The sequence below is a fragment of the Lathamus discolor genome, chromosome Z (assembly GCF_037157495.1).
Source record: "Lathamus discolor isolate bLatDis1 chromosome Z, bLatDis1.hap1, whole genome shotgun sequence".
In the NCBI taxonomy this organism is placed as follows: Eukaryota; Metazoa; Chordata; class Aves; order Psittaciformes; family Psittacidae; genus Lathamus; species Lathamus discolor.
The window spans coordinates 101,738,970-101,762,998 of record NC_088909.1 but is presented as its reverse complement, the minus strand read 5'-3'; the positions used below and the strand labels follow the sequence as shown (position 1 = coordinate 101,762,998).

The following is a 24,029-nucleotide window of genomic DNA, read 5'->3' as shown; positions in this document are numbered from 1 at the left end:
TCTTGAGATTTGCAAATGCTTTTTGATTTCCTGTCAGTCCCTCCCCTGTTATTTAGGCTGGTTGCAGATAGCTGCTTTCTGTGCTGTTAGGGGAAGAGCTGAGCACCTGTGGCATTGATCCAGGGACTCGTGAAACCCTTTTTCTGCCCATTCACAGCTTTCTGTGTGGCTTGTGTAGGCCTTGTAAAGACATACGCACTGGTTTTGACTCCTTGGTACAGGAAGGAAACCCCATGCTGGGGGCCTTCAACAAGAGTAAGAGACACATCTACAGGGACAGGTCGCCTGAGCCTGCTTTGGAGCAGGAAGGGCTGGAGGTGGTTGCTCCTTCAGTCCCTGCTGTTGGGACATGCTGGTCCTACCACATGCTGAAGCCAGCAAGAGGCTTGTATACAGCTTGCCAGGGTGTGAGCAGCATTACTTGTGACCTATGGCCATTTTGCTATGCAGATCTGTGACTCATGACTCTAAATCAACATATACTGAAGAGAATACTGATGTGCACTGGCAAAAAACAGGCTTTACTACCCCTTCTGCCTGCTCCCTCCCTGCCACGCTTTCCTGCCCTGCCACTATGCTGGGAAACCCATTAGCAGGAAGACCTTCACAGCCCCCTGGGATCCCTTTTTCCTCCATTGACCCACATCAGGATATCTCCCAGTCTAGCATAGCCTGAGATAAAATGAGGGAACTGTTTGGACCTGATAACCTGTTTCTTGGGAAAGGAGATGGTTCATGTCCTTCTTGGGCAGAACTGAAGCCTTTGGATATTTATCTGGAGAGCCTGGATATACCAATTGTGCACAGGAGAGTGGCTTTGTGGCATAAATCTTGATGTCTAAGAGCATCACATCACATGTACAATGAGTTCTGAATCCCAGACACAGATGTGACAACCTTAGATACTGGCACTGTTTGAAGAGCTAACCCAAACAAACCAGCAGTAGATCTGAAGGACTTGAATCTTCTCTTTTTAAATCAGTTTTCTTCATTTTTTGGGAAATAACTTTTGAGTTATTTCAGACAATGTGAAGGGAGAGCTCTATATAACTGCAGGATTGCTGAACCCCAAAGTCAAAGAGCTGGGTTATTATTCCTTTTCGCTGTTCCTGGCTGCGTGTCTTCAACCTTACCTCTGCTGTGTAATATCACTTCCTATAACTACTCTGTTTGGCAGCTGGTGGAGAAACAACATCAGTGTATTTACAAGTTATTTTAAGCTGAAGTCAAATCCCTGTGGTCAGGATAAAGTGTGTTTAGTACATTTAATGGAAACATTGGCATTTGGAGCATGAAAAGGTCCCATTTTAAGAAAATTCAGTAGTACTTATAAATTATTTCTAAAGTGCAAGTCCCATCCTGTGAGGTGCTGTGTGGTGTCAGGGTGGCACTGTCAGAGTCAGGAGCACTGTCTTTGACTTCCTAATTTCCTCTTTGAAGATCTGTGTAGTAAAAAGTGTTGACTATGTTTGGAAGTGATGCAAGACCACCTCATGTGCAATTCTAGGGATTTGGAGTAAAAATGCTTGTTTTTCTAGCACTAGCATTAGACAAATCATGGAGCTGAATGCCCCTCTCTAGACATAAATCTGGTGTGTGTCCATTGGATTTGCTGTCCTCTGCATTTTTAAGAGTAACTGAGATCTGAATTTGGCCTTATTTTAGTGAGGTCTTATTTTACTCTTTCCCTTGTATTTCCCCAACATGGTACAGTTATGTTCCTACACAAACTATTTTATCTGCAGGCATTGCATCTTCTTCCCTATGAACAGGTTGTGCCTTGCTGTGCACCATCCTAGAGCTCCGCAAGCTCCCGCAGATTGGGCTTTGCTCCTCTGCAGCCCAGTGAGCCCTTCACTGCATGATAAGGAGCCCTGCTTCGTGGCTTCAAAAGACCTGATTTTGGTTAGATCTGCAATTGCCTGGATATGCCTGTTCAGTTTGAACAGCTGCTCTTTGGGACAGAGACTCTTTTCCTCAGTGCCTTCACAAAAAGCCATGGCAACAGAGAAGTGGGCACAGGATAATGTGCAAGAGAGGCGCTGCCCAGGCTTGCGGGCAGCTTGGCTCGCCTTTCCTCCCTGTTTCTTTCTTTAGCTGCCCTCTGCGAGTTCATTTCCATGCACATGACTTCAACCTCCTCCAGGAAATTGAGGGATCCAGTTCTTTCCCTGAATAACAGCCCCGGTACAAAGGCAAAGGGACCCCTGGGGGAACAGGCTGTTTCCAAAGCATGCCTTTGGCAGAGCCAGCAAGGGAGACTTTTTGGGAGACTCCTTCTCCCAGCAGTGTCTGGGTGTGAGAGCAGGTCGGCCAGCCTGCAGCCTCTCCTGTAGAGGCTATCCGGTGCTCAGCCCCCTGCCATAACTGATCATGACTCTCTGTGGATGGAGGCAACGTGGATGCATATCTTCCAGGTCATCTGAGGGCGAACCGATATTTTGACAGAGAGCCCCAAGGAGCTCTTGTGAGTGCAGCTATTCCTGAGCACTGTCTCTGCCATAAGGGTGTGAGGACTAAAGCTTGTTAACTCAGCCCATAAGGCGTGTTTGAAGGGCAAGGTGATGGCTCATCATGATGATGTGGTGTAAAGCAGTGGCTGGGGCCTGGGACACCCAGCACTGGTCCTGGACCTGGCCTCTGCATCTCTTTGGATGAGATGCAGTTCTTCTCCATGTGGAAGTGGGATGAGGACACGCAACTCCCTGGGAGCTGTGAGAGATGTCTGTAGACGCTGTGTGTCTGCTCTCCAACAGCCTCTCTTCTCTGTGCATCCCTCCTGCTGAGTGCTGTTGGTACACGTCCAATACAATCAGGAGAGGAGATGATGTTGGGGTCCTGATGGACAACTGTGTCTCACCAGGGCCCTGTGCCTGGCAGACTCTCCTACCTTGTCTGTCACAGGAAGACAGTTGGATGTCACAGGCTACTGAACCCAAAGTTTCAAGCTGGGGCAGCCATGTCACTGGAAAACTGGTGAAAATTAGGAATGTGACACCAAAAGATGCTTGCTGACAACAGGAAGACACAGCAGTGATGTGTGCACTGTTACAGCCTCAGCCCAGCAATCCTGTCTTGGCCCTGTGCTGCCCCTCAGCTGTCTGTGCTGGCAGACGGAGTGGGAAGGGAAGGATAAGAGAGCAGGTCCCTGTGTGGGACAGAGGGAAGAGGTGGCAGCAATATGAAAAGGCCAAGGAGCAGGATCATGGTACGAGCAGGGAGAAGCAGGCGCTCTGCAGGTGTCCTGGCCAGAAAGCATACAAAACCCTGGGATGCAGGTGAGCAGGTTCCTCTTGGCTCTGCACCTCCATGAGTGTTGGTTTGACTTCTATTTGTGCTGGTCATACAATTTAGGTGGAAAAGTTTAACCAGTTCTCTCCATATCACAGCTGTGCAGTGTCCTGGACACTTGAGTCCTCATTCAGCAGGTATGGCAAATGGGACACTGGTCTTCATTTGCGAGACCCATCCTAGTCATGGTTTTTGTGTTGCCTTGCTGGACCTGGCAATGGTCCAGAGCTCAGAGAAAGTGGGCTTTTACTGTCCTTGGTTGTGATATTACATACCTTGTCCCTGGGCATTGTCTGGGCACCCTGGGGCAGTCCCTCCCTGCAGAACACAGTGATATTTACTGCAGTGACAAAGGAAGGAAGTTTGTCATGACGTGAAGCAGGGAGAGATGTGGCTACGAGAGCCAGAGGAACAGCTTGAGATTTGGCATATCCCTGTAACTCCTCCCGAGCCCCTGCCAGAGCCTGACACAGCCTTCCCCAAACAGTCAGCCTGGGTTGGAAAGGGCTGAGGCTGCTGAAGGAGACACAGAGGGCAGCTCCCTGCCTGGGAGATTGTGTCTGTGCCATTGTAAAACACATCCCAATTGCACTGCTGTAAAAATCCCTTCACTTGCAGACTTTGCTTGTGTATTTCCTGATATTGGGTGCATCAAGCTACAAATTTCCGTGTACCCTTGCATGCCCTGATCAAAACCATCGCCTGCTCCCAGTCTTTGCAAAGCCTTTCCCCAACTCACGTTCATGCCACCTACCAGCATTCCCTGAAAGAAAACAAAGGGAGACACCTGCAGCAGCAAGCAAGCCAAATAAATGGCCCTTGCTCAAATTAATTTGACGGGCTCAATGGGGAATTGTTTAAATGAGAGAAAGGAAGGGATTGCCGGTGAATGAAATATCTTGCTGCTCACGGTGATGGAGCTGACGCAAAAGGATTATTTTTATCCCGTGGAGAAAAGGAAGAGAAGAGCCCTGCACAGCAGAGAAGAGGGGCTGCCTTACAGTCCTGCTGGCTGTGGGAGATGCAGTGACGGCTGCAGTCAAAGCAGCTTGAGGGTTCTCCAGGAGGGAAGCTGTTACGCTCCAATTCGCTGGCTGTTTCTGTGACACAAGATACCAGGCGCCAACTGTGTGAGGCCGTCTCAGGGCAAATATCCCCTGCTCTTTCCTACTGCCATGTCCCACCAGGGAGCTGGCTATGATCCCAGTGTGGGTGTCCGAGCTCCTAACCCCCCATGGGGGTCTGGTCACTGAGAGACCTGTCCTGCCTGAGCAGTGTTGTGTTTCCCACCTGCAGCATAAATCTTCTCATTGTCCCTGATCCCATGAGCTGTGCCCTTGCTGCATGGTGTCCTATGGGTGCAGGTTTCTCGCTGCCCTCTCCGGTGCAGAGGAATCCTTTTACCTGCCTGGCTGTGATCATAGAATCAACCAGATTGGAAAAGACCTCTAGCATCATCAAGTCCAACCATTACCCCAGGACTGCCAAGATGATCCCATTTCTCTGCAGACTGTTTCACAGCATCACAGGAGTGCTAGGTCCTATCCAGGTGATTATCCCTCTAACCCCAGTCCTGATAGAAGAACACTTCCTCCCCACAATCCTGTATTTGTGCAGGGAATTGTCCCTGCTCACTTGCAGTATCTTGCTTTTGTCCCTGTTAAATCATGTACAGGTTTTCCAGGTCACATCGCTGGTCCAGCAAAGTAATTTCAGATTCTGGTCCTGCCTTCCTGGACACCTGAAGCCTTCCCATCTGTCCCAGTGTCCAAGCACTAACAGAAATGCTGACCAGATTGTTCATGGAGCCGTGAGCATCACACACAACTCTGTGCTGACAGCTCTGCTACAGCTATTCAGCTGGGTCTTACCAGCTTCTACCTGCTTTAGATAGATCTTTTGCCTCACATGAGAATTGGAACACACAGGTAGGCAATGGGAAAGTGTCCCTGAGGTTAAAAGTAATGACTTCTGTTTCTTTCCTGTCCACAATGTCTAGTATCTTGTTGCAAAATGAAATCAATGTGAGCTGTGATGCATCTCCTCACAGGCACTTACAGGTTGTTGGTTGTTTCACTCTTCTCTGAAAAGTGAGGTTAGACTGGAGATCTGTCATTCTTTTAGGTTCGTTACTGCATTTACCTTTTTCAGCTTTCTGATCCCTGCCATCCTCTGAAATTCCCCAAGGTAAATGCTTCAGATTAAAGCCATTAGGTCAAGTCAATGTGAAAATAGCTGCCTCCCAGGGTGCTGAAATGTTGTGACCAGGATGGTCTCAAACACTGTAAGCAAGCAAAAGCATGTGAGCAGAGATTACACCCTTTATCAGGTAAACCAGTATCCCTGGGATGAGAAGTGCATGTGCCTTAAAGCTTGCCTTTTATTCCCGAGATATATATTTGTTGGGCTAATAAAAGGCATTGCGTCTCCCTGCCAGCCTGTGCTGTCTGAGTACATGCTAACCCATGCCTTGCTCAGAGTATATGTCTCCCCACATAGTTGCTGGTCTCAGCTGCGGTATCCTGAGGACCTGGGACTGCAGGAAGGGGGAAAAGTGCCTTTCAATGAGTGCAGAGCTCAGAGCTTCATGGATGTGAGCACTGCTCAGTCTCTGCTTTCTTACTTTTTTGCCTCCTCTGACTTTCTGATTATATTGACTTGCTGTCAGAAAGGGAGGCACTGAAACCAGAAAGTCCAGAAACTAGTTTTGCAAATGCAGCTGTAAGACTGGAGGGTGCTCATCGCTCTCCAGGATTAGGCCTCCTGCTCGACTCTGCACTGAAGCAACCTGCTAAGCCAGCAAAAGGAAGCCAAATGTTCTCATTTTGTCTGGCCTGGCCAACCAAACAGCATCCAGTGGAAGTGCAGGAAATCAATAATTTAGTGTCTTTTATGTCATTAAAAAAGAGTGCATCAGGTTGTGCACAGTTAGAGTTTGTAACACAGCAGAGCAAAACGCTGATGGATTGTGTTTCAATTACTGCTTGCTCAAGAAGAAAAACTGTGCTATAAAAACACTGCAGCCCAAATGGCTCCTGCAACCTGGGGGCTGGGAAACTTGCGCAGCACAAGGATAAGGGAAGCCCAGCCTGAGAAACCTCAGCTCATCCACTGCCATGAGCCAAAGGCAGTGCTGTAGATATTCCATCTCACTCAGCCCAGCTTCACAGCTTCCCAGCCTAAAGCATCAGCGAAGGAGAGGGGTCTGGGTCCTGCTCCTGCAGTGGGGAGAGGCCTCAAGTGCAGGTCTTGAGGATGAAGATCCTGATGTAGCTGTAGGGAGTAAGGGCTTGCAGAGGGATCTGTCATCCTTCTGCAGTGACAGGGGAAACTCTCTGGTTGCTTTCCCCTTGCCTGTGTAGGGAAATATCACTCTTCAGGGTGTTTATACCCTGCACGTAGCCAGGGATGTGCTGCCAGGCATGATTTTTCACAGCCTGGTGCTGTAGGCAAGGTCTTCTTCGAGCAGTCATACCTTCATTTTGAGTCAAGGTTAGTCTGAGCTGTAACTCAGAAGAGCAAGAAGAAAATGGAACACCACCACTGCCTCCCTGCAAAGGAAGAAAGAGAGAGGGCTTGGCCCAGAAAGCTCCAGCCCTTGGTTCCCTTGTCTCTGAAACAGTCATAACAGTTGCGGTCACAGACTGAGCATGTTTCCCCAAGAGCAAGGCAATCAGCTTCTCCCCTCCTCTCTGTCCCTGCCCTTGACCCAGCTTGGAGTTAGTGGCAGGGGTTCACTGTCCCCCCCTGCTTCACAATGCCCCCCCATGATTCACAGTGCTTCACAGTGAGAGTTCTTGCTTTCTGCAGGCTGCAGTGAAACCCATGCTCCTCCCTGTGAGTGAATAAGCCCCAAGTCAGTGAGAGGCTTGGGCACACTGGGCTGAAAGGTGCTGCAGAAGTGCCACAGAGTGTGTGATGTGGCTGAGGGAATTTGAGGAAACTTAAACACTGCAATCAAGCTGGTTTTCCCTGCTTCAGAGAGAATTGCTTGTCTATGAGTGTGAGACCTCTTAAACATGGCCACACTCCCTGTGCACTCACGACTTTGTGTGCTTTCAGCCTTGCTTGGCAAATGTTTGACTCAAGCCTGTGATAAACCTGAACCAGGGTATTATTTATAGCCTGAAAGAATGGTTCGACATGGACTCTGTCTTAGAAATAAAAGCTCTGTGTAAAAGAAAAAGCACTTCACAAAACCTTCATGGATTCACTTTAAATTTCTTTTTCTTTAAAAGAAAAAGCACTTCACAAAACCTGCAAGGAGCTGGGACCAGCAGATCTTTCAAGGTAACTGTAGGCAGGGAGATGAGTCTGGCAAGGTTTGGTGGGGTATTTTTGTGACCCAGCTCTTGTTGATAGCACTGCTTGTGTCAAGTGTGAGTGTTGCTGCTCAGTAAAGATCACCAGCAGCAAGGTGGACTCTGCAGCAAACCCAGATGACTTGGTGCCATGGTATTGTTTTAACAAAGCCCATCAGAGCTTTGTTACCAGCCAGAAGCAAGGTAGCACAGGGTGGATATAAATCCCGTGCCAACCACCCTCACAGCTGTGGGGCTGCATCCTGGAACTGGAGATGCTTAAAGAGATTTGAATATTGTAAAGGAAAGCATGAACTCCCAGTGTATCACTGAAACACTGATCAAACACGGGGTCTGGCTGCCTCACTGGGTTGATTCAGGAGTGAAACCAGGGTCCTGTGTTTGAAAGCAGTGTTACCAAATCTATCACCAGCTTCAGTGGACACATCCAGGGTTGACATTTCAGTGGAGGTGATTCATTGACCAAAAATGCAAACTAAAGAGCAAGGGGGTTTATCTGAGCTCTGGAAAATGTAATTTCAAGGAGCTTTTTAGGAGCTTACAAATAAATTAAGCCATAACTTCATCTCAGCCTAAAAGCACCTGTATACAAAGGGATTCACAGTGGTGGAAGCTCTTTACATTAGCAGAAAGAGATAAAACGGGATTTGGCTGCTAACCAAACTCAGACAAGGACATATTTATCATGGCACTAGCTTGTCTGTGTCCCTCAAACTCCTTCTGTTCAAATCTCTTTGTCTTTTATTGAAAGGTGTGCTTTAGCTTCAAGAGGAGTCATTGGTGTGATGAGTTTACTGACTGGGTCTGTGTGAACCATGGTGGTTATTTCTGGGCCCAATGTTAAATCTGCTTCTGCTTTTGATCTTCTTGAAATTATACAGGATTGACAGGCAGCATCACAGAAAGAGATTCACGCCTTTTATGAAGAGGTGATCCCAGTTTGGAACAAGCCAGGTAGCTGTATAGGAAGAGATTTACAGACTCCTGAACTCTTCAGTTCTCTTTATTCTGGTTTATTTATTAGCTTATGTGTTAAATAACTGTAAACACTCAGAGACAACAATGTGTTACAATAACAGCAAGCATAAGTCTACATTAAATCAATGTTATCCCTTTTCTGCCATTGAGATAATGCTGGTGGGAGAAGATATACTTGCCCCACATGCTTCCCTCTTCCCAATAAGCACAGGGAAACAGTGCTCACTTTGTGACCCCTGTGGTGCCAGCTCTCGCAGACTCAGTCCAGCTTCCTCCTTGGTCCTCTAGCCATCTGCCTCAGGATTCTGCTCTCCATGGGTTTTCTCCAGTGCTTCCTGCTTGTCATTTTTCACTGGGAGACCTTCTTCCCCTCTTTACCCCTCTACTACCAGCATTTACCACTCTAATACCAACTTTCAAACCCATCCATACAGCTTTCTGAGCCTTCCAGTACCCTGGGAGGAGGGTCCTGGGGAGCTTATTCCCTCTTACAGTGTGCCAGTATTCCCCAGGGGCTGGGAATTGCCCTGTTGAGGGTTGGATTGCTCTGCACCAGTCCTAACACTATGAGCAATATATGGTGAAGAGAGTACTTGCTTAGCAGTGCTGTCTGCAATAAACAGCACAACAGAATAGGGTAGAGCTGCAAAATTCATCCTTCAGTTTACACTTGGTAGGGAAGAACATCCTGGGATCAGAGAGTCACAGGCACACTCAGTCTGGAAGGCATGTTGGGAGTCTGTATTTCAACCTCCAGCTGAAAGCAGGGCCAGCCCTCACGTCAGACAAGGTTGTTTCAGGGCTTAGGCTTGTCTTAAGAGCCTTCAAGGCTGAAGATCTCACAGCCTCTTTTGAGCCCTGTTCCAGTGCCTAACTGTTGCTGTAGAGAAAAACTCTCTTATGTCACACTGAATCCTTCCCCTTTGCGGTTTGTGGCTGTTTTAACTCATTCTCCTGCTGCACACCTGTGTAAAGAGCCCATCTCTGTCTCCTTGATATATCCTCCTCTTGGGCGCTGTTTTATCACCCAAACCCATCTCTTCTCCAGACTGAACAAGCCCAGCACCCTTAGTGTCTCCTCAGTGCAAATTCTCCAGCCCCCAACAATCTTGGTAGTCTCTGCTAGACTCAGTCTGGTTTATCAATATCTCAGTTCAGCCATTAAAACACCTTCTGCCTCTTCCCACAGGTGAAACTGGAGCCTTATTATCCATTAGCTGAAAATGAAAACTTTTTACAGCCTGTTTTTCATCACCAGGGGCAGAGAACAGAAGCACTGAGCCAGCACAGCCATCATCTCCTTATCTTATTTCTTTCTTCCCTAGAAAGTGCCTTTTTTCCAGTGACTAAGTGGCACCATATAGCATTAGGACAGGAGGTGAGAGGGGTTCACCCTTTTCGCTTCCTCCTACCTCCTGACTTTCATTAACCCTCACACAGTGTTTCTTAATTAGCACATTCTGGCTTGGAGCTGCCTGCCTGTGTTACAGCCTTCTGGAGAAAATCTGCTGAAGCTTTATCTATTGTATGACAGGAAATACCAAACACTTAGGCTTCTACTACTAAACTGACAGCAACTCTTATGCCATAGCATCACACACGGGTGAAGCTTGGTTCTCACCTTCAGCATCCGTAGCCATCCTTGGCTTTACCTGTCTCTCCTGCGAATCATCTCCTGTGGTTGTGTACTTGCCTTTCTTCAGACTTTTGATGCCAATCCACAATGACAAGTGCATGGCTGAGCTAAGCCAGGAGATTGCAAAGGTTAGGCCAGACGTGGGAAGAATAACGGGCTGAAAAATCAATCGAGCAGTTACCGGTAGGATAAGTGGGAAGATAGCTCAGAGCAGTCTGCAGATTTATTGTGGGCATTGTCCTCACTGGCATTTCAAATTTCCCATCGATTACTTGGGGTATTTAGCAGAGATCTAGCAGAAGTCCTTAGCAGGCCTGGTAGCAGAGGGGGTCACAAGGACTTTGAAAGACTTTACATCTGGACTGAGAATTGGGCTTGTTCAGCCTGGAGAGGAGAAGGCTCTGGGGAGACCGTAGAGCAGCTCCAGTGCCTAAAGTGGCTGACAAGAAACCTGGAGAGGGGCTTTTTACATGGGCCTGAGGTGACAGAACAAAGGGAATGGCTTTAAACTGACATAGGGGAGATTGAGATGAGACATTAGGAAGTTCTTCCTTGTGTGGGTGCTGCGGCCCTAAACAGGTTACCCAAAGAAGCTGTGGCTGCCCCATCCCTGGCAGTGCTCAAGGCCAGGTTGGACACAGGGGCTTGGAGCAAGCTGCTCCACTGGAAGGTGTCCCTGCCCATGGCAGGGTTTGGAACTGGATGAGCTGTAAGGTCCCTTCCAACCCAAACCAGTCTGGGATTCTTTAATTCTATGATTCTGTGACATCATAGAAGGAGGTGAATTCACTGAAGACCTTTGCAAAATACCAAAAAACAGCTGGTCTGAGCTGTCCTTGATCCTGCTTTGGTGCAGAGCCCGGAAAAAGTTCTTGTGGTTGAAGGACTCAGATTTACAACAATAAACCCAACCTGCTTAGCAATCCTATATCTGCAACATGATGTGATTTCTGTGGGGAGCGAGGTGAGTTTGGCTCGTATGTTCACCATAACAGCATTCAAGCCCCAGATGGTCACAGAGGAAATGTTGCATTTGTCTGTGGTTAAATCAGGGTTTACTGGAATAAATCACCTCTGTTACAGGTTCTTTGCTGCTCTCGCTGGATTTCTGGCTCATTTACAGATGATTGCTGGGGAGGTTAAATTGCAAACAATAACCATTCATGGTGACCCAGGCTTTTTAAGGATTTTACAGGCTAGGGAGAGGCTGGCACTATTTTCCTAGATAGCTTCTTCTTACCTTTGGAATGATTCAGCTCTCACTTAGCATTTTTATTCGTCTTTATGGCAAATAGAGTGTTAATGAAAGTATTATTACTGGAATTAAATTTGGATTTAATTTTCTGAGCACAAGTGGCCCCTTTCTGTCTTCCTTTTGTTTCCTGCTTGGTTGCCAGCTGTGAAAATATCTCTTTTCAGGATTGCTCTGGATGCCGAGGCACTTGCTCAGTGCCAGGCGTGCAGCAGCGCAGTGGGCTCATCCCCTGCTGGGCTGTGTCTCACCCAGCTCTCAAATGATGCTGAGCACTCCTCCGCAGTGAAGAGGGAAGAGCATGATCAGCAGAGTGCTTGGAGAAAACACCGTGTCCTGGCGTTTGTAGTGTCTGCATCCTACAGCACTTTGTGCATGCAATCCACATGGTTTTAGTGGAGAAGGAGGGGTGAGGCAACATCACTTTGTAAAACAATTGCTTCCACCATTCCTCTAGGTCAGTTTAAGCATCTCCTACATGCTGATGAGGAAGGACAATTTTAGTCATCATCTTGAGGACTCTCAAAACGTCACCAGGTTCTTGTTCAGTCTTTATTACTTCCTCCCAGACCTGCAGCCTGACAGCATGTCTGGGTTTCAGGGAGCTCCTCACATTAGGACAATACCAGGAGGATCCATACATGGGCTCGGATCAGAACGGAAACAGAAGAGTCTGGGCAGAAGTGACCCCTCTGATACGGTGAACTGACCACACTGGGGGAATCTACAGTCAGAATTAATATCCAGATGTGGCAAAATCTCTACCATCTCCACCAAGGAGGTACCTCCTCCAAGGGCCCTTCAGGACAAGTGCTGGCTGTTTGCCTCCCAGCATTGTCCCAGCCATGTTCCTCTGTCCCAGCTCCAGCAGCACAAAGAGCAGGGCAAGGATATTTGCTGGTGTGCTGAGGCTTTCAGACTCAGTAAGGTGACAGGCTTTGTACCAGTGTTATTCTGTTAATTCAGCACTTAGTGTTGGGCATGTGTATCAGCTTCAGTTAATCTCTGCTAATGGGTTCCATCTAGTCCTTAAATCTGCAATTAATTGTCTGATAGTTGTTTCTGCCAACTTGGCCACTGTCTTGTTGAAGCTGTCAGCTGCTGGTTAACCTTGTTCTCTCTGTGGTACTGATGGGACTTGCTGAGTGATGGGGAGATTACCTTGGGAAGTGCTTACCTTAAGGACCTTAAATGACTTCTACATTGTTTTCTTCCCAGCCTGCCTTTATTTCGTAATACTGCATTGCAAAGAGACTCCATTAGTTTTAGCAGCCTGTTTAGCAGATGGGTTTAACTGGTCTATGGCCCTGAAGTAATTACATTTTGGTACAACAGAGGCACAGCAGTGAACATGTGAAATTAATTCAGATGCAGCATCCTGGTCAGTCACTCAAAGCAAAGAGCAGTTTAGGGAGGCCATCTCTTACCACACTGTGACTGTGCTGTTGGCAGCATGAACAATCACTGGGAATAAATCCCTCTTATAGTTTCCATAGACAATGTTGGATTGGCTTTTCCTATGGTCAGTTCTTTCTTAAGATGTTTATTAGCATCAGAGAGATTGATTACTGCTCATATCTCTCTTCTGCCTCTGTTATAATTAAAACAGCAACATATGCATGAAGAAATTAGATTTTATTAATGCTTTTCTAAATAGGATGTCAAGGAGTTTAGTACTTGAGCTGGAGCCAGATCAGCATCTGAAGACTGGATTGTCATTAAAATGACTGCCTTCTTCCTGGAGAGCTTACCCTAACACAGGGTCTAGAGCTGCTTTTTAGTCAGACTGCACTTCATCTTTGTCTGCGGATAATACGTATGCTCCTAGGTAGCAGGGCCAGAGTCAGACATGTGTAGCGACATGTCACCAATGCATGTGGAATCTAGTACTGCTGGTTGGCCAGAAGCATCCCTAACTCTAGCCCCATTGCCACCCCATCACTGCAGGTCAGGAGCCAATATTTGGGTCTGCCCTGTGTTGCTTCATGCAGAGCGGCTGTTGATCAGGTCAGAGCAGATCTGCTCATTGCTGGCAGTGGAAGGAAGTGAGGTCCTCCATGGATGCCTGTGCCCCAGAGGTGCACTCCCTGAGCCTGCCTCCCAGCATGTCACTGGCTTTCTCCTGCATTGTTTTATCCTGCCTGCGTCTGGCTGATAGGCAACCCTTGGGCCCTGCATTTGCAGTCGGGCCAGGATAAATCCTCTTCTTTGCACAGCTCTTACTCAGACCCATATGGACTTACAGGAGACATCCCAACACACAGTGATGAGCATCGTTCACTAAGCAGCACTGTGTCAAGCCCGTCTTCAGAAGATGGACACCAGCAAAGCTGCTAACCAGGAGCTCCCAGGCAAAAGGGCACTGCAGTGCTGAGCTATGTCTGTGTGTGTGGCCGGAGGGGATTTCTCAGCAGCTGTAACAGGGTCAGATTCTGGGAAGAGCAGCAAGATTTCCATGGATGTCCTGTGTCCAGCTTCTTGCTGACCCTGTTAAAGCTCTGATTTACATGCTGCAGCATAACTCAGTCGTAACTGATATGATTTAGTGTGACGTCCCACATAGCCCAGACTAATAGTGTATCTGTTCTCCAGGCATGAGAGTGTTTTTGTGGTGTTTATCATTTGCTTGGCTGTTTCCTGTGCAGCAGGTGGAGAGAAGCCATGCAAGTTGTTTAATTCGTGGCAAATGGGAGGCATAGTCTGAAGTAAACAGGATGCATTGTGGTGAGGATGGTGGAAAAATAGGAAGAGAGTGAAATGAGGTGGGAATAATCAACCAAGGAGGTGAGCAGAAGATCTCACTTGCCAGCAGTGCCCTGCCATAGCAGAGGTGTTGTACTGTTGAGCACAGGCAAGAGAAGGGTGAGAGGGACACGTGAGCTAACCCTGCTGCACAGCTTAGCAGTGCAAAGGCCTCAGCTCCAATTTGGGATACCAGGCTGGAAGGACGTGGGGAGCAAGAAAACACCAAGGACAATGTGGCCAGCTGAGAGGCTGGAATCAGGGAGATGCAGCGAGATGCGCACACCTAAAAGGCTGCAGGGCTGACAGGGTCAGGAAGGCAGTGCTCTGAGGTTATAAGACAGCAGCAAAAGGCTTAGGGAAAAGGTTTCATTGGGTATGGGAGGGACATGCTAGCAGTCATCAGGAGATGGGTTGGCAGCACCATCATGGAGGGGTTTCAGAAGAAATGGCATGCAGGTGACGGGATCAGAGCATGACAATCCGCTGCTTGGGGCACATTGTGGGTCAAGTGCTGAACAAGCATCTGTCAAAAGCAATTTAAAAGTAGCTGCTCCCACCATGGACTAGGGTGGATTAGTGCACTAACCCTTCCCAGCCCTGCTCCATGTGACACTGCTTCAAATGAAAACTATACACAAGACTGTTGTTGTTGAGATGACACAACCGCTCACACAGTTGAAGTACCTCGTGCTGTTTCTGGAGCATCCCTGAGTTCAAGTGCAGCCATGCAGAAAGGGAGAGAACGCTGTGGGCTGACATTAAAAGGCAGACAGAGCTCTTTCAGTAAACTGAACAGTATCAGTTGTAATACATCTTTCATGCCATTGACATTTAATGTTATTAAATATGGGGCATCTATGAGTGAAGACATTTCTTTTCACTTCTATTTATAGCAAAATTAATTTTCTGGCGTACTTGTATTTGTCTAGAGTGAAGTATGTTCACACACTTTCATGTTAGTAGCAAACAAGAATAGTTTTCTATGAAAATATTCCTATGAGCCGTATTAAAAAGTTTTAAAGAAGGTACCATGTTAGGAGAGAAGCAGCAGATGAACTTTCTTAAGGCAGATAAAAGGTGATTGCAAGGGGTATATGTATATATTAACAGTGGTGGCCAAAGAAATAGGCATTGTAAACATTACAACGGTTAAAAATATACTGGTTATACAACTGCAAATGATCTCTCATAAGATGCTATGCCTATGAGATAACAGCAGTCCCAAGGTATTGCAGGAGCTGCATATTCACATCCGTGTTTGGTTTTATTAAACTCTAATCAGCAACTGCTTACTGAGCTGTCACACAAAAATGATAAAGTAATGCTGAATTAAGGAAAGAAAAAGAGATGCTGAGTAATAGGGAGATGTTGCTGGGTGGCTCATGGTGCTACCTGCCAGCTGGCATCGAGGGATGCAGCTTAGACTGCCATTTCCCTGCGCATTGCAGAGCATCTCCTTGATTTTGCCCCTTTCGATGGGTTTGATGTACGTGCCTGTGGGTGCTGTGTCTGCCCAAGCCTCCTGCTGCAGGGTTGCCAGCATGAGTAGAGAGGTGCTGCAGATGTGGTGGACACAAGAGCCAGGGAAGCTGGGCAACTTTATAACTGTTTAGGATGCCTTGAGGCTTGATGGCTGGGCCAGTTCATGGGAATTGTGGCAATACTTGAAGTCAAGCTAGAAGCCAAGGTATTGCCTCTCTAGTGGTTTGTATGGACAATCTCAACCAAAACCCACTTCTTGCTTACTTCCTTCCCACCACTTAGGTCTGAGAGATCCCACAGCTAAAACTTTGGGCACTAATAATCCCCACCAGCCTTAGCATCCAATGCCATTATAACATGTGGCATGTGGACAAGCTTTGGGCAATGGGGTTTCCCACTGAATGGGGCTAAGACCTAATCTAATCCATCCAGAAGAGCCTAATGGTACTGCAGAAAGTGTGAACCTCGTAGGGGTGAATCTAGGGTTGGAGGGCAGTGGAGGATGCACTGCCTGTATCACAGTGAAGTGAAGGAAGGGGTATCCCATCCCTCTGTTCTTAGCCTAACAGTGGTTTACACCACCAAGACTCTGTGGGCTGAAGGCAAAAGCTCTGGGGCTTGTTACTGCACCCCAGCCCTTTTACAAAGCCTCTGTGGGTCTAAAAGGGTAATTAGCTTGCACACTGAGCACACAGATCTGTGGACTGACACTCCATGCACCTTGTGAGGAGTTTGTCATCTCACCAGGCTGCTCCGTTTGAGGCGGCTGTTGTTGGCTTGTCTCAGTGACTGAGGGTAATGGTGCCCAAAGGCAAAGCTGTTCTCCATCTCTCACACACGTACACACAGACACACACACACACTGCTCACAGTTAGAGTGCGGCCAAACTGTCCCCAGGGCTGGCAAAACCCCGTGTGACCTCCTGAAGGAGCGGGGAGCCTGTTGCTGATGCTTCCTAATCACACCATCTGTGTAGGGCAGTTAAGGCTATTTGCTCATGTGGCCCGTTTCAGACCAGAATGTCTTTGGATAACTTTAAAATTTGTCCTTTACTTAGAGATTGATGATACATGACCTGAGGATCATGGACACATCCCTGTTTTGAACCGGAAGTGTCACATATGGAAAAGGCAGAAGACCAACTGGTTGAAATGGGTTTGGTGGGTTTCTGGAGCTGGTACTGGGATAATGTCAGGCATTGACAAATAACTGTAATGCCCAGTTCAGAGGAGCTGAAGTTCCTCTGAGTTCATGGGCCCTGTCTGCACTGAAGTTTGGACTCTTTCACTAAAGTTTTCATGCATGGCTGCTAAATGTAGTCCTACTATGGCCATATTTAGGTGCCTAAATTAGGGGTGTGTAAGAGACATTACTCATGGCTCTGAAATTAGTAAGGGCAGGGAACTTTCAGTGTAGTTGGAAGCGAAATCACTTTGTCAGTAGCCTGAGCAGAAGCGCTCAGTGCTAAACCTTTCTTTGTCCTTAAGTGAGCCTGGCCTTGTCTGTCCTGTGCCTTATGGTGCCCACAGCACCCTCTTCATGCTGCCCTGTGCACACAGCTGGTGAGGCCATGCTCCACACTGCAGTCATTGTGAGATGGGCTATGGATTGAGCAGCTTCCCGTGCTCAGCCAGGGTGTACAGCTAGATCAGGCTAGCCAGCAAGTGCTTTCAGAGGGCTCTGTCAATGCTTCATTAAACGCTGTTAGCACAACGTGCTTTGGAGGCACACTACTTCATTTTTCTTGAGCTCCTTGCTGAGGGCCAGTAGAGATTGCACCACGAGACCTATCAGCATGAAAGCAGAAGTCAAACTCCTCCACAGCTTTGCCTGAGGCTGCTGAAACCCACGGGGAGGAGTTTAGCTTCTGTGTGCACAGCTTTTGCTTGGCCAGAGAGCGCTGCGAGGGGGATGAGCAAGAGTGTGGGGTCCCAGCCAGCCTCCAGCAGAGCAGACACAGAGACAGATGATGACTGTCCTCCCTTATGGCCATGGATAAGGGCCTGACCTTGCTGCTATCTCTCTGCTGCTGCAGAGCCTGTCCATGCCATCAGATGATCCCTTTCCCCTCCCATGGTTGTCTGTAAGCCAGCCAGCCCTGTGGTATGCTGCAGGCAGGTACCTGCCATTTAGACACAGGTGAACCCTGCCCTCCTCCTGCATGTTGGACATCACTGACGTTTGCTCCCATGCCCTTACCGGCAGATGGGTGCTGCTGAGCCACAGTGCTGTGTCTTTGCTGGTTCCAGTGGCTTCACTGGTGCCTCCCAGCAAGCAATGGCAAATCACTTGAGGCCATGGGACATGTCTGCCCTGCTGTGCCTTGGCATAGTCCAGTGTAGGTGCTAGCAGAGATCTCTGACTCAGATACATGAGCTGGAGCAAGGAGAGGTGCCTGACCTGAAGCGTTTTAGTTGAAGGTGGAGGGATGAGCATCTTTGAGGCCAACGATCCTGTGTGGCTGCTGACGCCTGAATGACCCAGTCATCCCCAGGGTGTTTCTGCTGGTTTCATTCCCTGCAAGGAGAACATTTCCTGCGTCATTTATTTCCAAACAGTAGCAGAATAAGCCTAAATCCTTATCTCCAGTCTGTCAGCTAATCCTTCTACGGGCCAGGAGCAACGCTGTCAAATCAGGCTGTGAGAGTGACTCGAGGCTCTCTGTGGTTGATAAGCACATTGCTGCTGCATGTAAATGGGCTTCTTAGGAGCCCAGATGTGGTCCTGGCACAGGCATCATCCCCACCTCAGTGGAACTCCAGCTTCATATCACAGCAGGTCATATCATACCCCTATTGGTGCACGTTTGGTCAGAGGCCCAGGGAGCAGGTGGGGAAAAGTTTGCTGTGTCGATGAAAGAGTTGGGGTTTCCTGTCTTTTTCCTTCAATTTCCTAACAGAAATGCTTCAGGGAAGTCTCTTCTTTGCTTGCATTTACTGAATTCACCAGACCCATCATCAGTGTGTTTGTTAATGGAGGAGGCCATACCCTGGAGGTGTCACCTTAACCTACCCCTGAGCAGGATAGAATACACAAGAACAGGCCTTCTCCAGAAGAGAAGGTCTTCTCTGAAGACCTATCAGGCTGTGTGCCCTTTCCCACTGAAGATAATGAGGATGGGAGTTTTGGGCAGCCCCATTAATGGCTTCTTGGAGCTTTTCACCCCCTGCAAAATCAGTCTGTAAAAGCTTAAACCCGTTTTGCATGGGAAGCTGGTGTCCTGGGTCACTGGGCTGCTGCATAAAGTGTCCAGACCCTGTCTCAGAACAGCTGTGCCCAGAAATCCTGTTCCATCAGGAATGTCAGAGACTGGGATTATCATGTCATGAAGACAGCAGGGCAGGGGCCAGGCCTGTGCCCCTCGACCAAGACTCAGCAGAGGGAAGGGTCACCTCTGTTCCCAGGGAAGTTACTGGGGCTTTTCTGTCTGTTGGTGCCAGTGTGGTTGACTCCCTTGCTACTTTAAAACATAAACAAGTTTTGCTTCATTTAATCGAAACCTTACAGCAGATGTTTTATGATTATTACACCGATGGGGTGGGGGGAGAAGGATGCTGAAAACTGCCAGCTTTTATGGGAGAGTTTTATTAACTTGGCAGTTTACTGCTCAGCAAGGGAATGAAGGCATCAGCTGAGACACAGGGAATCCAGCCTAAACGACTCCCATATCCTGGATGTAGAGTTCAGGATGTGCCAGTGTGGGTAAGGCTGGGGCTGGGGTCTTCAAACAGCCAGTCCTCATCCTTGTCCTTGCTCTGCCTTCAGCCCTGGGGCTCCATCTCAGTTATCTTCCACCTCTCACTTCACTTCCAGTGCCAGTACTCACCTCTGGGGCTGAGAGGACCACTGAGGGCCCTGCAGCAGTTGTGCCCACGTCTATAGGGCCAGGACCCCCGTGCCTCAGTTTACTTGCCTGGAGAGCCAGAACAGAGCCCAGGCATAGGGCCAAGGGAGTGTAAGTGCAGAGGGGGATTTGGCCATGAACACAGCAGTGTGAGGATATGTAGGGGGTCTCCTCCCCATCTCACCTCCCTAGGGTCATGCTCTGTGAGCAGGGCAGAGTCCATCCCCACACAGCACCTTTTTTGCCCATCCCATGAGCTTTCCTGGCACGTCCCTCAGCACCGTTTCAGCCAAAAGCATTTCGGTCTCCTGCTGGGAATTGTTAACAATAAAATTGATGCAAACACTACTGTGAGCAGTTCTGGTACCTGCTCGATGATCTCCTCAGGGACAGGCCTCCTCTGTAAGCACAGCTCTGCATCTGTCAGCTCCATAGGGGAGGATGCTCTGCCCTGGCTCCCCCTCAGCTCCCTGTGAGCCCTATGGATGTGGTATATAAGCAGAGATGCAGGTAGAGAACAGGCTCAGCTACATGCCATGTGGAAAAGAGTACGCCTTCCCACTCATGGCATCTGTCAGGAGAGAAAGCCCATCAGTAGCCATGCATCGGGGTGATACTTCCCTGCACCATGCATGCTCCAGGAAACTGCAGCATCCCTGCTCCAAGAAGAGCTGTTCGTCAGAGGCCTGATGCAGGCAAAACCCCTGCATTTGTAGGAAGCAGCCGCCTGCATCCAAGCCCCAATGCCATGGTTGTGCAACAGAGGCCTGGCCACTAACATGCACAGGCACCCTGGGAAAAGCAGATGGAGAAATAAAGGGAAACTTTCCATTCCAGTGCACCCAAAAGGGCATTGTAATCTTCCTTCCCTGTGTCATCCTGCTTGCCTAGTTATGTGGCGTTAAATTAGGGCTCTGGTTTGGTTACGGCTCATTACAGGCTTGCGTGTGGCTTTGTTGCAGCTTGTTTGAAAGCACCAAAGGAGTAGAGTCAGAGTGAATGTCAAGGTTTAAGGGACAGCTCGGTGACTAGGAGCTGGGCCTTACCTGTGTCTGGTGACTCCAGCAAGGCTCAGGACCCATGGGCCTGGCATTATTACCTGGAGGCCATCAGTCAGACTCAAAGCAGTGGAGAGAGCAAAGGGCTTGGGATGGAGGCAGGTTGATGGGAGATGGCTTCATCATCACCTTCTCCCAGCTGAGCAAAGCAGTTGCCTCTTCAGTTAGTGTCCCACGGACCTGCGCATGGTGCTGCGCACGACGCAGGGTGCCAAAGGGAGCGCTTTGAATGCTGTCAGGCAGCAAAGCAGCTTTTCTGCAGAAATAGCTGAGTCCTAAAATATCCCCAGCAGCTGTGTTTATCCCAACGCTCCCGCTCGGAGAGATGCTCGGCTGTGACGTGGGCCGTTAGTACAAACACCGCTCGCAGTGCCCGGACCGGAGCCACGAAGGGCGTTGCTCGCTTAAAGACATTAATACAAACCAGCGCTGTCCCGGCATGCAGTGGATGGGCCTGGTAAATAAAAACAGCCTTGGCTCATCCCAGCACTCAGATGTGAGCAGAGCGGTTTATGATTGTCCCCATTCCCCGCTCCAGAGCTGCTTTCACCCCATCCATGTCCTCCAGCAGCTGAGAAAACCTCTGTTCTGTCAGGATTGGGCTGGGCTGGAGGAAGGAGGAAGCCCAGGGATCATAGAATCACAGAATGGGTTGGGTTGGAAGGGACCTTAAAGCTCACCCAGTTCCAACCCCTGCCACAGGCAGGGACACCTTCCACTAGAGCAGGTTGCTCCAAGCCCCTGTGTCCAACCTGGCCTTGAGCACTGCCAGGGATGGGGCAGCCACAGCTTCTCTGGGCACCCTGTGCCAGCGCCTCAGCACCCTCACAGGGAAGAGCTTCTGCCTTACATCTAACCTGAACTTGCCTTGTTTCAGTTTAAACCCATTACTCCCAGGGACTTCCAGAAATGTAGAGAGATCCCTACAGCCCTACAACTTCCTCTTTGTTGTGCGCTGGCATTTTTTGTCAGTGCTGAAGGAAAGGTGGATGTTTGTAATTGCTGCGCTATTAAAGGAGTTGATTCAGTACAAAAAGAATTGCAGAAGAAGAAGAGAAGAAAGCAGATGCTGCTTGCTGCAGTCTCAGCCTCTGAGGAGCATCCGTGTACAGAGGCTGTGCTTTGGGGATCCGCAGGGCTGGGGACCCACTGCCACCTTTCCCAAGCCCCCCCTGCCAGACTGGGAACCAGCCTGTGCTTGGCACTGGAGTGCCCAGAGCCGTGCTGACACAGAGGAGCTTCGCAGCCCTGGGGCACGGACTCACACAGTTCCAGAGGCAAGGCAGGAGCCAGCAGGGTGGCAAAGGGCAGTGGTGCGAGTGGAAGGCAGCACTGAGCAATAGGACGCAGCAGCGGCGTGGCTGCGACTTTGGAGGAACCCCACAGGGTTGGACACTCGGCTGCAGGAGGCCTCCGGGGGCTGAATGCAGGCTGGAGCACTCCTCTGCTGCAGCTGTGTCTGCCGTGACATGTGCCTGGATAGCCCCAAGTTACCACTTTCCCAAATCCTCTGAGCTCTGATGAGAGCAATGCACTGATGCTGCAGCCCACAGCGGGGGGACATGCTCTGCCCAAAGCGTTGGGTGGCACCGGTACCCTCAGCAGGGACATTATCCCCCGCCAGCTCCTGCTTGGAAGCTCCTGCTGCTCTGAAGCAAACAAGGACTGAACTGGACATGCTTATTTCCCTCATGCAATATGATTTCTCCCAGGATGCTGGTGGTTTGGTCTGGCACCCAGGGAGGGAGCTAATGGGTTGGGAGAGGCGCTGGGAAGTGTGGGGAGGTGCTGGGGTTGGCACAGGGGTGTGTAATGAGGGACAAGGCTGTCTCATGGGACATTCAGGGTATGGCAGGGAAAGAAGAGCCAAAGCAAGGGCCTAAAGCCCACCTGGGAGCCCTGACTCACTTCTTTCCCCCCCAGGTTAGGGGCTCTCAGCAGCCACTGGCTTTTTCCCACTCCTGGGCAAAGCCATTTGAATGTGATCTCCCCTCCTGTGACTGCCTCTGCCCAGGAGCATGGGATGGTCACGGTGGGACCACTTTGCAGAGGTCTGGACAGTGCACTGCTGTCACTGCCCTAGGAGGGGTACATGCATGGAGCCTCCCCGTGGGGCCTGGGGGGGGAAAGAGGGTGGTCCAGTCCCATGGAGCTGAGAACGGTTGGGAAGAGAGAGGCAGAAGAGGGTTTGTGTTGCTCTGGATCAACAGCTCCATTTCTATCCCTGCACAAACCCCTCTGTACCACCTTTCCCGATGCATGGGGGCTTTTGCACATCTCACAGCACCTTGTGCTTGCAATACAGCCACAGGCAATTGCATCCCCCCGTGGACCAGCTCCCAGTGAGGGCTGAGAGCTGGGATGCAGCAGCCCTCCCTCCAGCGCTCCCTGCTCACAGCTCTGCCTCACTTGCTCTCTTTGCAGGCGAAGAAAGGCCAGGAGGTTGAGAAGGGCCCCGAGGTGGAAATCGCGAAGCTGGAGAAGCTGCTGAACCTGGTGAGGGAGCCGGCGAATAAGACAGAGCTGTGAGCAAGGGGGAGCGGCGGCTCTGCTGGGGCCGCCGGCCGAACAAGCCCAGCTTTGATCGGCGGCTGCTTGGCATGCAAGCCACGGCCCCGCGCCGCCTGCTCTTTGCATAGCAGGAACACTTCGCCTCTGTGCCCGGGCAAATAAAAGGAGGTGCTGGGAAGGCTGCGGCAGGGCAGGCGTCTCTGGGGTCAGGCAGGCTTCTCTGCATCCTGCCCCGCACCGACCTGCCCACCCTCGGCCGGGCTTGCGCAGGGGGAAAGCCCTGTGCAGGGCTTAAGGAACCCCCAGGGCTGCAGCTTCAGAGCGGCCAGCCCCACCATGTGCGGCCCCAGAGACTGAGCACCATATATGTGGGGTCAGCCACACGTGGATTTGGGGTGGTAGCCTAAGCCGGTGGGTGGCTGGGACCTGGCCTGGGCCCCCATGGCTGTGGGGCAGGGATGCGCCATCACTGCATCCAGGGTATCACAGCAGCATCCAGCCACCAGGGCTGGGATGCTGCTGCCTCCCACGGAGGGCTCAGCGTGGGGCTCAGCCCGCTCTGCCCCGCTGGTGTCGGTGGGGACGGCTGGAGGTTGGCAGAGCCCTCCCTCCGCCCGGCGCTTTGCAGCACAGGGATTAGCGTGGCTGCGGTGGCAGCAGCAGCAGCCGCGGTGGCCTCCCCGCATGCTGATGAGCAGGGACCTGCTGTCACCGCCGGAGCCCTGCACACGGCTGCCGGGACTGGGGACCACAGATGCTCGTTCCGCCAGGCAGGGGTGGTGACGGCTCCTCCAGCTCGCTTGTGCCCCCCGTAAGCATCCCTGTGACTTAAAGCCACAGCTTTGAAACTCTCCAGTGCCTGTAGCACCGGTATCGGGGGTGCTCCCTGCTCACAGCCACGTGCCCCCA

The 24,029-nt window shown here is 50.0% G+C and overlaps 1 protein-coding gene across 1 annotated transcript in view; it reads left to right on the top strand.

Annotated features, from left to right (window-relative positions):
• Positions 1-23,298, top strand: part of DNAI1 (dynein axonemal intermediate chain 1) — a 151,634-nt gene extending 128,336 nt beyond the window's left edge. The window contains exon 20 of the mRNA XM_065662725.1: positions 23,034-23,298. Coding sequence (XP_065518797.1) covers positions 23,034-23,138 — 105 coding nt within the window. The 3' untranslated portion in view covers positions 23,139-23,298. The remainder of the gene's footprint in view (positions 1-23,033) is intronic.
• The last annotated feature ends 731 nt before the right edge of the window (positions 23,299-24,029 follow it).